This window comes from Cebus imitator, unplaced genomic scaffold (genome assembly GCF_001604975.1).
Source record: "Cebus imitator isolate Cc_AM_T3 unplaced genomic scaffold, Cebus_imitator-1.0 Scaffold88, whole genome shotgun sequence".
Taxonomy (NCBI): Eukaryota; Metazoa; Chordata; class Mammalia; order Primates; family Cebidae; genus Cebus; species Cebus imitator.
Window position 1 is genome coordinate 1,799,260 of NW_016107403.1, and position 13,160 is coordinate 1,812,419.

General features: G+C 35.4%; 1 protein-coding gene across 1 annotated transcript in view; it reads left to right on the plus strand.

The window, feature by feature from the left end:
* Positions 1-13,160, plus strand: part of BIRC6 (baculoviral IAP repeat containing 6) — a 262,197-nt gene that overhangs the window by 136,806 nt on the left and 112,231 nt on the right. Inside the window, exons 40-45 of the mRNA XM_037740766.1 lie at positions 2,207-2,323; positions 4,215-4,369; positions 5,473-5,599; positions 6,965-7,075; positions 8,360-8,493; positions 10,441-10,568. Coding sequence (XP_037596694.1) covers positions 2,207-2,323; positions 4,215-4,369; positions 5,473-5,599; positions 6,965-7,075; positions 8,360-8,493; positions 10,441-10,568 — 772 coding nt within the window. The remainder of the gene's footprint in view (positions 1-2,206; positions 2,324-4,214; positions 4,370-5,472; positions 5,600-6,964; positions 7,076-8,359; positions 8,494-10,440; positions 10,569-13,160) is intronic.

Genomic DNA, 13,160 nt, shown 5'->3' on the forward strand with positions numbered 1-13,160 from the left:
GCATATTCCATCAAAATCAGGAAATTAACATTACTGCTATCAAACACTGAGAGCCCGTTCAAATTTTCGTGGTTGTCTAGATAATGTTCTTTATGCACAAGGGCCCAGTGAAAAATCATGCATTGCATTTAATCGTAATGTCTCTTCAGTCTCATTCAGTCTGAAGTAGCTCTTCATAGCTGACCTTCATGACATTCATGCTTTTAAAGATAGCAGTCCATTGATTTTGTAGAATGGTCCTCAGTTTGTGTTTGTGCCATTTCCTTGTGATTAGATTGAACTATTTCCTTGTGATTAGATTGAGTTAATGCATCTTGGCAGGAATATCCCACAAATAATGTTTCCCTCTGTCCTCCCCCACCAACCCTCATTTCATTCACTTAGGTAGCCCATGGTTTTGATCTCTCTCACTATTGATGATGTTAAGTTTAACTACTTGATGAATGAGTTGTCTGCTGGGCTTCTCCCTTGCAAAGTTAGTCTTTTTCCCTTTGTAAAAATGTTTTGTTGTCATTGAGTTTTTAGTGGGAACACATGGTTTTGCTCTGTTGCCCAGGCTGAAGTATAGTGGCATGATCTCAGCTCCCTATAGCCTCTGCCTCTTGTGTTAAGCAGTTCTCCTGAGTCTCTCAAGTAGCTGGGACTACAGATGTGTGCCACCATGTCCAGCTAAGTTTTTAGGCACAGGATTGCCTAGGCTGGTCTCAAACTCCTAAGCTCAAGCAGTCCACCCTTCTCGGCCTCCTAAAATGCTGGGATTAAAGGTGTGAGCCATAATGCTTGGCTTCTGTAAGAAGTTGTTTGGGGGCTGGGAAGCAGAATGGTTCTTGGAAACTATACATATCCTGTTTCTCACAAAATTTATTTTTAAAAAAATTACCGGCCAGGTGTGGTAGCTCGTGTCTATAATCCCAGCACTTTGGGAGGCCAAGGTGGGTGGATCAGCTGAGGTCCAGAGTTTAAGACCAGCCTGGCCAACATGGCAAAACCCCATCTCTACTACAAAAGAAAATTAGCTGTGCATGGTTGTGGGTGCCTGTAATCCCAGCTGCTCGGGAGGGTGAGTTAGGAGAATTGCTAGAACTCTGGGAGTGGAGGTTGCAGTGAGCCAAGGTCATGCCATTGCACTCCAGCCTGGGCGACAGAGTGAGACTCTGTCTCAAAAAAAAAAGAAAAATACTGTAATAGTTTATTCATTAGTTTCAAATGGACTCATGGTTTCCTTTTTTATTCAGTAAGTTATGTCTTATTTATTTATTTATTTATTTTTTGGTGGAAAAATGTGAATAACATAAAACTTTTCTTTTTTATTTGTTGAGATCATTATGTTGCCCAGGCTGATCTTGAACTCCTGGGTGAGCCCAGTCCTTAAACCTCAGCCTTCCAAGTATCTGAGATTACAGCATGCTCTACCACACCTGGCGTATTTATTATTTTGACCATTTTTTGTGTGTATATAGTTCACTCTCAGTGAGTATATTGATAGTGTTGTCATCTGTTTTTTGCTGTTCAATTTGTCTTATTTGACGGGTAGGATTTCCCTTGAGATTTTCTCATCGTTATTTTAGCAATTCCTAGTTCTCTGGCAAAACATGATATCCCAGGCTCATCTTTTGCTTTAATCTGTCCCACCCTGGGAATTGGTCATTTCTTAAAGGAGTATGGCATTTCAAAACCTTTTAAAGGAAAAATGTCATTAACAGACCATGATTTGGGTCATAGGTATATGTGTTGCTATTTTGGGACTGTTTCCATTCCCTGTGGTGAAGAGAGCTAGGGCGTATACACACACTTGCATTTATATTTCTATGTCGGTATCTGTCTTAAATATGAGTTCACATCAGTATATCTGAATTTAATCTAACTTCATAGGGTTTATTTGAGCTTTCTTCCTTTCTATAGTTATAGCACTTTATTCTGACAATGAGAAACCTGGTGCTCATGATCCTTAATATCTTTGTTTCCATTATCGTTACTTCACTTATTTAATATTTCTGTCTCCATATAACCAATCACCTGTCTCTACCCTCCTTTCCACAGATATTCTTCCCCTGCTCTGGCTCTGATACTGCATGCTAGGTGGTTGTTCTGTAAGGACACACTCCTCATCCTCTCTTGGGTTCAGATGTCAACATTTTATTGTAGGAGGTAGGACATGAGTAAGAATTGTCAAATATGTTCTTTTCCCTTTAATTGATTTTTGTAGCCCTGGATGCTCGCCTTGAAGTTGGACTTGAACAGCAAGCAGAACTCATGTTGAAAATGATGTCCACCCTGGAAGCAGATTCCATTTTACAGGCATTAACAAATACTTCTCCTACATGTAAGTAAAATTACCATTTTTAGAGTACTGCAGTGAATGATTTAGCTCTTTATCATTTTCAGATGCATTCATCAAGGACAGATTTTTAAATACTATGGTGTGAGTCTTCAGGGACTTAGTATGTAGCACTTTCCCAGCTCCAAGTTAGTAGCAAGTTGAAACCAAGATCAAGGATTAACCGTATTAACAAATGCAGGGACCGTCAAGCAAAATACCTCCATGTAGTGATCTCAGTTCAGTGCAGAAACCTCCATTGTGTTTTGTTTACTGTATTGTTGTGAGGGTAATAAAATTCCTTCGGAAGCCTGCATACCTGCCTGCGAGTTCATTGCACTATATCCAAATTTATGATGAAGTAGATTTTTGTAGTAACATCTTTATCGTCCTTAAAGACTAGGATAGAGGACACACGGTAGGATGATAGCCAAATAGATCTGTTAATGCCAGAATTCAGAGGATTTACTACCTAATAAGCTCCAGAAGAGAAAGGCCAACTTTTTCATAAAGGACTAATAGTAAATATTTTAGGCTTTGCTTGCCCTATGTTGTATATTGAAACTACTCTGCTCTGACTTGGTTGCAGGAAAACAGCCATAGACAAAAAGTAAATGAATGAGCATGGCTGTGTTACAAGAAACAGGTAGTTTGTCAGAGCTGGCCATCACGTTGTGGTTTGCTTTCCTTGATAAGGCCTACCCAGTTCTAGACTTTCGTAGACCTCATGTCAGGGGAGTACAGTTGAAATAGCACTGTGTTTTTCAAGGACAGATTGGGGAGCTGTGCTGAGAAGAGGGTGCTTATTTTATTTTCTTAGACCTGCATATCACTTCACTTTCTCTAGGGCAGAGTGAGGAAGGGGTAGTGATAGTAGGCAGAACCCAAGGAAATTACAGATGGTTCTCTTATGGAGTGTTCACAACCCATTTCAATTGAGAGAAATTTGAGTTTTTAGATCTTCCTTATGTTAAACTGAATTCTTTTCAGTCTGCAATCTTCATTTTTTTCCCTTGCTTTAGAGGGTATCAAAAGAAGGGGGAAAAAAACCCAGAAGAAATAGTCTAGTGTTTTATAATCTTAGTCTTGGTACACAAATATTCTTGTATCTTCTCTCCTAAGCAATATGGAGATCCCTTTTGTAGGGTCCAATGTCTGCGTGATTAGAGATAACTCAGTACTGCCCAGAGTAGCCCTTTTCTTTGTTAAGTCATTTCTTATTTAATACCACTTATTCTAATATCTTTCTGTAATTCTACTAAAGGATATTTGAAAAAGAGAATTTTGAAAAATCCTTTTGAAATTGGTGTCTGCTTCCCTTTATCTTTTAATTATCCTGCACACAGCTGTCTCTCTTTTTATTATAATAATAAAATAAGCCTCTAAATATATGATAAAGCTGTTAGTGTCCCTGTATTTCTCTGGTTCCCGTCAATATATTCTCATTTAATTAATTTGGTGTATAACCTGGGCATCAGAACTGAAAGCTTCCCAGATGATTCTGATCTACAATCAAAGTTAAAGATGAATGAACTAGAATCTAGGTTACTCTAAAACTGCCTTATCAATAATTACTCAGGAGTCTTCTTTCCCTTTACTTTCCCTCCTTTATTAATTAGAAAAAACTATTGCAAATAAAAATTGCTAAGAGAATATTGTCTTTTTTTACTGGTTGAGTCCTATGAATTTGGTAACTTCTCTCTTTGGTCATTGTCTTTTTACTTTCAAGTAATATTATAAAAACACATTTTTCAAATACTAAATATTGTTTTGAACCATTTTAAAGAATGCAGTTTTAATTTTTAAAAACAAATTAACCTGTTTATATATATGAATAACTAGTTAACACATATCCTGATACTTTATGTATAAAATTATACTTGTATTTAATTTTCAGTATCACAGTCTCCCACTGGAGCAGATGATTCACTTCTAGGGGGTTTACAAGCATCAAACCCAACCAGCCAGCTTATTATACAGTTATCATCTGTCCCAATGTTAAATGTTTGTTTCAACAAACTTTTTTCCATGCTTCAAGCCCATCATGTTCAGGTATGATTTCAGGTGAAATGGTGTATTTTTGCATATTATTGTTAGCCTAGTGAAAGATGAAACTAACCGGGAAGTTCATTCTAGACCTGTCAGAGATTATTTCTTAATATGTTCAGTTAGAAAGATATTAGAAATACTTTGATTGCCAAAGTAATCACAGTTTCTCAATGATGGACCACTGATAATTTTAACGATTTTAAGCTTCAGTACTTTAATTCCTGCTACACACACATGCACAAACCTGTGATTTAGAGACTTGAATCATAGGGCATGGTGGCTTGAGTGTGTAGTCCTAGCTACTTAGGAGACTGAGGCAGGAAGATTGCTTGAGGCCAAGAGTTTGAGACCAGCTTGGGCAACATAACACTAGATCCTGTCTCTTATTAAATGAAAAAATTAACCAGATGCAATAGCACATGCCTACAGTCCCAACTACTCAGGAGGCTGCGGTGGGAGTATTGATGGAACCCAGGAGTTCAAGATATAGCTAGACCTTGTGTCAAAAAAAAAAAAAAAAAAGACTTGAATCACCTATTTTAATTTAGAAGAATCTTTTTATGAGGTAATTTATAAGTTTTAATTCAGGTAAATTTTGTTCTTCAAGAATTTTAAGATGTGTTTGCTGATCAACTAATTTCTTTCTTTTTTTTTTTTTTTTTGAGACGGAGTTTCGCTCTTGTTACCCAGGCTGGAGTGCAATGGCACGATCTCGGCTCACCGCAACCTCCGCCTCCTGGGTTCAGGCAATTCTCCTGCCTCAGCCTCCCGAGTAGCTGGGATTACAGGCACGCACCACCATGCCCAGCTAATTTTTTGTATTTTTAGTAGAGACGGGGTTTCACCATGTTGACCAGGATGGTCTCGATCTCTTGACCTCGTGATCCACCCGCCTCGGCCTCCCAAAGTGCTGGGATTACAGGCTTGAGCCACCGCGCCCGGCCCGTTCAACTAATTTCATTAACTAGAAGATGTTTCTAAGTGTCAAGAAGTGTTTAATAGAAAAGTTTATTTACTCATGACAAGAGTTTAAACATAAGATTGTTATTTAAATTGTATTTCATAATAGGTACATTTTTCACCTGTTGATTTTCATTCTTTTTCAGTTGGAGTCACTTCTCCAATTGTGGCTCACACTGAGCCTGAATTCTAGTTCATCTGGAAACAAAGAAAGTGGAGCAGACATATTTTTATATAATGCTAATAGAATACCTGTCATTTCATTAAACCAAGGTAAGATTTATTAGGAGAAAAATGATTATAGTCTAAGAAACTTACAAGGTGATCATTAGGTGAAAATATACCTAATCTTTGTCATAAGGGCTTATAACATTCTAATGGGGAATAAACATAATACCTTTTGAAAAAGATGCACTAACTGATTGATTAGCAGCAAAGATACAGGGAGACCTTGTTAAGAACAGAAGACTCTTACTGTCTGTTCTGTGATATGCCTGTATGCAACTAAAATTTAGAATGTTCTATTACTCTTTATATTTTCTTGAAGTTTTGTCTCATCTATAAAAGCAGGTCGGTTTTTAGTTATTTTAAATTTTTTCATTTTTAAAAACTATGAATTAGCCTCTGGAGGAATTAGTCAGCTGGAGAAGGTTGTCAGTTTCCTGTAGAAGTTGTGTTTGTTTCTTGGCAAGTATGAGAATGTGGGAATGCTGGTAGAAAATTATATCATTCAAGAGGAAAAGAACTAGCTTTCAGCTCTAGCTTACAGGAATCTCTTTTAGTTATGTTTTAAGCAAAATATAAATGAGAATCTGTTCCTGGTGTTTTCTCCTAGAGTGGGTACATTCTGTAGTTTACCTGGCTTTTACATGGTAGGTCTTCGAACGTCAGTGCCAACCTTACTGGGTCACGGGTTATACTTACATCTGCACTGACCCAGCACCAGCCAGCTCTTCTTGAATTGATAGATTTCCATGTCTTCCACTATATTATTATTAATATTATAAAACCTGTTTTCATCTCTATTTTTAATTTCATTATGAAAAATTATATATATATATATATATATATAATATAAAATAGAAGAGTAAAAGGTAGCTATTCCTGGCTGGGCACAATGGCTCATGCCTGTAATCCCAGTACTTTTGAGAGGCTGAGGTGAGCAGATCCTTTGAGGGCAGGAGTTTTAGACCAGCCTGGCCAACATGGTGCAACCCTGTCTTTAGAAAAAAATACAAAAATTAGCCAGCTGTGTTGATGCACACCTATAATTCCAGTTTTTCCAATATGCATTATTGTTTTTGGCTGCTGGTTTTGTAGAATGTGAGGATTTTTAGTAACACACAAGTTATATTGAAGTAGAAATGCCTATAGTTTGAATAGTACAACAAACTGATAGTAATAACTTGTCATTTCAGGTGTAGTGGGCTGAGCTTTAAACCTTATCCTAAAATGTTACTGATTCTTAATGCTTTAGTTGTATTTAATTGATAATTCTTTTTATTTGCATGTTTTGAAGATACTAGTTAAACAGCTGATTTAAATAGCGTCTTGTTTTTTAATTCATTCTTTTGGTTTTTAATTCTTTATAAACAATGTTTTTCTGAAAAATATTTTCCCTTTCTCTTTTCTGCATAGCATCAATAACTAGCTTTCTCACAGTGTTAGCTTGGTATCCCAATACTTTGCTCCGGACATGGTGCCTCGTGCTTCATAGCCTAACACTCATGACAAACATGCAGCTTAATTGTAAGTTCATAAATTTATTCATTTAAATCTCTGACATATACTTTAGTTTTCTGCTATTGGATTCTTAAAACACAGTTTTCCAAGGAGTGATATACTTGTTAAAGTGATTGAGTTGGCCGGGCTTGGTGGCTCACCCCTGTAATCCCAGCACTTCAGGAGGCCAAGTCGGGTGGATCACTCGAGGTCAGGAGTTTGAGAGCAGCTTGACCAACATGATGAAACCCCGTCTCTACTAAAAATACAAAAATTAGCCGAGTGTGGTGGCGGCCTTTAGTCTTACTTGGGAGGCTGACTGGAACCTGGAAGACGAAGTTTACAGTGAGCTAAGATAGCCACTGTACTCCACCCTTGGCGACAGAGCAAGAGACTGTCTCAACAAAAAAGTGATTTTTTAATTTTAGCATGTCTCTTCTGAATTAGTTCCTATATATCCTTTTTGCTTGCTTACTTTGATAATATAGTCTCATATTCTTTAGATGTTCAAATCATACTTTTACTTTTAAAAAGTTATTTATTAAAAGAGTAAGTTTAATAAATAAGTTTATTATAAATAAACTTATTTATTAAAATTGATTGCTTTTAGAGTACAAAAGCAGGTTTTTACATTTAGTCTAAGTTTTTATGTTATTTTTTAAAGATACCTTTGTACTTTAAAATGATTTATTCGTTATTGATTCATAAACATGCGTAACTGGATTTCTGGGTTTTGTTTAATAATTTAAATCATTGCTTAGCTTCAAAATGCTTTTTCCATTTGGTATATATTTTCCACAAATGAGAGCAAAAGCATCACTATAATACTGAAGATGGATTTGATTCAAAGGATATTTTATTCAGCTCAGAAAACCTGTACATTAGATCATAGTTAACCTGTATACAACTAACATGTAAAAAGGAATAATTTTGCCACAACTTATTTAAGAAAATTCGGTTAAAATTTACCTGAAAAGTAGATCCCTGACTGTTTTTGGAAGGGGGAGTTAGTAAGAATAGGCTTTCCAAGTAAGAGTCAGGACCTGGTTACATCTTTTCTGTTTGATTGTACTAAATAAGATATAAACTCAAGGTGTTTTCACAGAGGAGGGGCAGAGGAGATAGATGGTAGATAGAATAGAGAGTGAAGTCTTGCTTAGTCAGTATAATAGAGACTGAAACCACTTTAATAAACTGTAATCACTAGGAATATATGAATTTTCCTTGGAACTAAAAGATGCTTTTAAATACTGCATTTCCATTATTTCATGGTCCGTTTCTTAAGAGGTTTTTTACAAAAATGTTTTATAGCTGGTTCCAGCAGTGCCATGGGAACTCAGGAGAGTACTGCTCATTTGTTGGTTTCAGATCCAAACCTTATTCATGTATTAGTGAAATTTCTTTCTGGCACCAGTCCACATGGAACAAATCAGCACAGTCCACAGGTAATATGATGTTTAGCCTGGGACACACCCAGACAACTCAATAAATTTGTAATATAAAGCTATATAATTTTTAATTTCTAAAGTATTAAGTAATAGCCTTTTGTATTTGTAATAATAGCTATACTGACACTAAGTAATAGCAGGTGGTAAGTTCTTAGAGCAGTGATACTAGGTTTTCATGTAGATACATCTTTTTGGCATTGCTTTTGGATAACTGGAAACATTCTGAGTAAATATTGCAAAGGTAGAGAAGCATTTCAAAAATGTTGGAATTAAAATAAATTTTAATATATCATATTTGATGACTTCTATCAGGATTATCAGTTTACCTTAATTATTTTATGATAATGATTTTGCTTAACAAAAAATAACAATATTGCCCAGGGCTTATAAACATTTTCTGTCTCGCTATAAATTTTCCTTCATGTCAATTTAATTTCTTGTTATGGTGTACTGCTTCTGTATAAATATTTCTACTTCATTATATTTCTTTTAATGTAAAAATATATTATTTATACCATCTTTTAAAATCAAGCTAGATCATGACTATCTTGCAAGTTTATCATTTTAAAATTCTTACCTGGATTTGCCGTTAGATAAGTTCTAATTTAGTTGTATTCAACAGCCCAGTTTCTCTTATTAATTCATTTATTCAATATTTAAGAGGCTTCTATATGCTTCTTGTAGGTACTAGAGATGTAGTATTTACCAAGATCAAATACCTGCCTTCATAGTGCTTATGTTTAGTCAGTACTCTAATATTTGATATATTTTAATTTTGTAGATTATAATAAAATAAATGAGACAAGGAGAGAGTAAGAGAGAAGAAACTAACTTGTAGTTAGATTAGAACAGGGTTTTGGTAGGGGCAGAGATATGTTATCAAGTGATTATTGTATTTAAGATTGATTGAAGCTAAAACAGGAAAACTCCTTGGGATCATCTGACTTCATTATTTTACATGTAAGAAAACATGCATCAGCTACATTGCCCCAACTAGTTATCAGTATAGCTAGGTATCAGTGTGCAAGGCATTGCAAAAAGTAATATTTTCTTTCTGTTTTTTAGTAAAAGGCAGGAGGAAATAACTTTCTAAAAGTTTTTAACTTATTGAAGATCAAGCTTTCCTTTTGTTATCTTGGTTTTATGTAGGAAGTTCTGATAAGAAAGCTGTGATTTGTATGCTCAGTGTCAGAAATTAAATTTATCTAACTCTAAAATAATTTGGAGGGTTATATTGTATTTTATTTTCCAGAACTCCTCCAGAGTTTTATGAGTCATTCATCAAGCCAAATTAGGATCAAGTAAAATAATACATAGAAGTGTTATAGCATACTCCAGAATATACCTCAGGGTTACTTAGTACAGTGTTCACTTTCATTTCTTTCATTGATGAGTTAGAAGTTTGGGAAAGCAGGGTTTTTTTTTTAGTCTTGGTATAAATTTATTTTCATTTAGTTTTATTTAGTTAGTTTTTGTTTTGTTTGTCACTTAGCTTAGTAATTGCTCTGCTAGTTTTTAGAAACATGACCTTTTATGGATCATTTTACGTCTCTGCTCCTGAGTTCTTTGATTTTAAAATGGATTAAGAAGGTTATTTGTGAAAATCTGTGTTGAAGTTTTTTATCCTCTGGAAAGCATTATAAAAGTGTTTATTGTGTAATTCAGGTGAATTTTTTTCAGTGTTGAGTTCAGTAAACCTGATAGAGTTGTTCTGTAAAAACCATAATGAAAAAGTATTGATAGTAGAATCTTTATTTGCAATTTAAAATAAATACATTAAGACCTAAAAAATTGATTTTCTCCTATCATTGTTAATACTTTTGTTTTCCTCATATGAAAAGTTACAGTATATAGCTCTTGACTTTATACTTGATAATTTAAAAATGAATGATTCTGTAAATGGTATCAGTAAGCAGTTTTCAGTGAATATACATTTCTCTTCAGGTTGGTCCAACAGCTACACAAGCTATGCAAGAATTTCTTACCCGATTACAAGTGCATCTTTCTTCAACATGTCCTCAAATATTCAGTGAATTTTTGCTCAAGCTAATTCATATACTTTCAACTGAAAGGTAAATTTTTGTGTACTAATTTGTTCCTGATACAGAAGTAACATGAAACTCTCCAAATTTACTTTTTTCTTTAACGTTTTTTGGGAATTTATCTGTGAAGAAATAAGCAGGAGGACAGTAGGAATTACGGGGGAAGGATTTATTGGTGTGTTTCCTGATTGTTTGCATTTCATTTCATTATGGTTCTCCCAAGTCCTTCTACCTCTACTCTCTGTAATATGAAAGGAATACAGTTGACTTGCTTTTAATGGCTTTATAGGTTAGTTATTTATTATAAGCCTTTTAAAAGGTGAAATTCATTTTGAAGCTGTTTAAACTCTGAAGCTACTACCAGTGATTGTATATATCAGAAACTGAAAAATACAGCTCATAAAAGAAAATTATATACCAGTCTTGTGTAGGAATTCTAAATAAATGTATTAACAAAATCAGACTCTACATTATAAGAAGAAATTGTGACCATAATGGGTTGATTCTTGTAATGCTTGAATGCTTCAATATCATATATCTCTTATTAATGTCATTTTCTTTATTTTATATTTCTTAAAATCCAATATTACTTTCTGACGAAAACTTTTTTTTTTTTTTGAGATGGAGTCTCGCTCTTTTGCCAGGCTGGAGTGCAGTGGTGCTACCTTGGCTCACTGCAACCTCTGCCTCCCAGGTTCAAGTGATTCTCGTGCCTCAGCCTCCCGAGTAGCTGGGATTACAGGCACACGCCACCACACTCAGCTAATTTTTGTAATTTTAGTAGGGATGAGATTTCATCATGTTGGCCAAAATGGTCTCAATCTCCTGACTTTGTGATCCGCCCACCTCAGCCTCCCAAAGTGTTGGGATTACAGGCATGAGCCACTGCGCCTGATTGAAAACTTTTAATGAGTTATAAAGTGTTACCTTATTTTTGAAGTCGCAATAAAACTATGTGATGGACAAGTTACATAATTAATAAAACATCTGGCATGCTTGAGTATTTCAAAAAATCCCCATTAACATAAGGAATAAGGCTGGGCTTAGTGGCTCATGTCTGTAATCCCAGCACTTTGGGAGACTGAGGTGGGGAGATCACCTGAGCCCAGGAGTTTGAGAGCAGTCTGGGCCACATGGAGGTACTCCGTCTCTACAAAAAAAAAAAAAAAAAAAAGCCTGATGGGGGGTGTATACCTATAATCCCAGCTACTGTGGAGGCTGAGGCAGGGGGATTGATTGAACCCGTGAGCCAAGGAGGCGAAGGTTGCAGTGAGCCCTGATTGTGCCACTGTACTCTAACCTGGACGACAGAACAATACTCTGTCTCGAATTAATAATCAGGAATAAGTCACTAGTGGCTATTGCCACTTTTTTCATCTAATTTTATTCTGGAAATGCCAGTGCATCAAAAGTTTTTTTAAAAACAATACATACTGAAAATGAGTAAAATCATTTGTGCATTATGACTTTTTAAAAATGAATATTAGAAATCACAGGAGGAATATGTAGTTTATAAAATTTAATGCAGTAACAGTGGCATTCTGTTGTGACTTAAATACATACATTTGGAAAACATCAGTGTTTATGTAAAAATAGTATTTATATATACTTTGTGAAGATTTTGTAAAATTTTGAATGACATGAAATCACCTGAGGAGTAAAGATTAGTCACCATTTGTTTTATTTTTGTTTAACTACTAGGCTTTTAAATTTTGACTCTGCAGACTTTAGAATAGTCTAATTCACAGAGTTCACAACAGTGAATACTTCCATACTAAACTTGAATACATTTGCTCTAACATTTTCTAAGGACTATTTTTTTTTTGACAGAGTCTCGCTCTTGTGCCCTGGCCGGAGTGCAGTGGCGCAATCTTGGCTCATTGCAACCTCCACCTCCCTGGTTCAAGCAATTCTCCTGCCTCAGCCTCCCGAGTAGCTGGGACTACAGGTTCATGCCACCACACCTGGCTAATTTTTTTATGTTTTTAGTAGAGACGGGGTTTCACTGTGTTAGCCAGGATTGTCTAGATCTCCTGACCTCGTGATCCACCTGCCTCAGCCTCCCAAAGAGCTGGGATTACAGGCGTGAGCCACCTTGCCCGGCCTAAGCCGAGATGTTTTGAGGTTTATATGCCACAAAAACTGTTTAGGAATTTTCTCCACTTCACTTCATCCAACATATACCCTGTATATTTTGATGGCATAGTTTATTTCATATGGTCCACAAAGCTATGACCCAAGAAGAATGTTAGTTTCTGTTTGTTATGTATGTTTTTAATAAAGGCTCTGGTATACCGTTAAAGATGCAGCAGCTCTTTAGTTAGATTAATGGTATCAAAATATAAACTGAAAGAAATACTCAATATCAAGAAGGCATTCAGTTTTACCAGATGAGGGTTTTGCAGACAACTATCTATTGGCCTTTGGACTCTGTTTTCACTTTATTAAATATCCTTCAAAAAACAGAAGTTTTTAAATCCTAGATATAATCTAAATTGTCAAGTTCTATGTATTTTTTTGTTATTGTTGTTTCTTAAATACCTTCCTCACCGAGAGTCACACAGAATATCCCATTTTCTTCTAGAAATTTTACAATTTTATGTTTTTTTTTTTTTTTTTTTT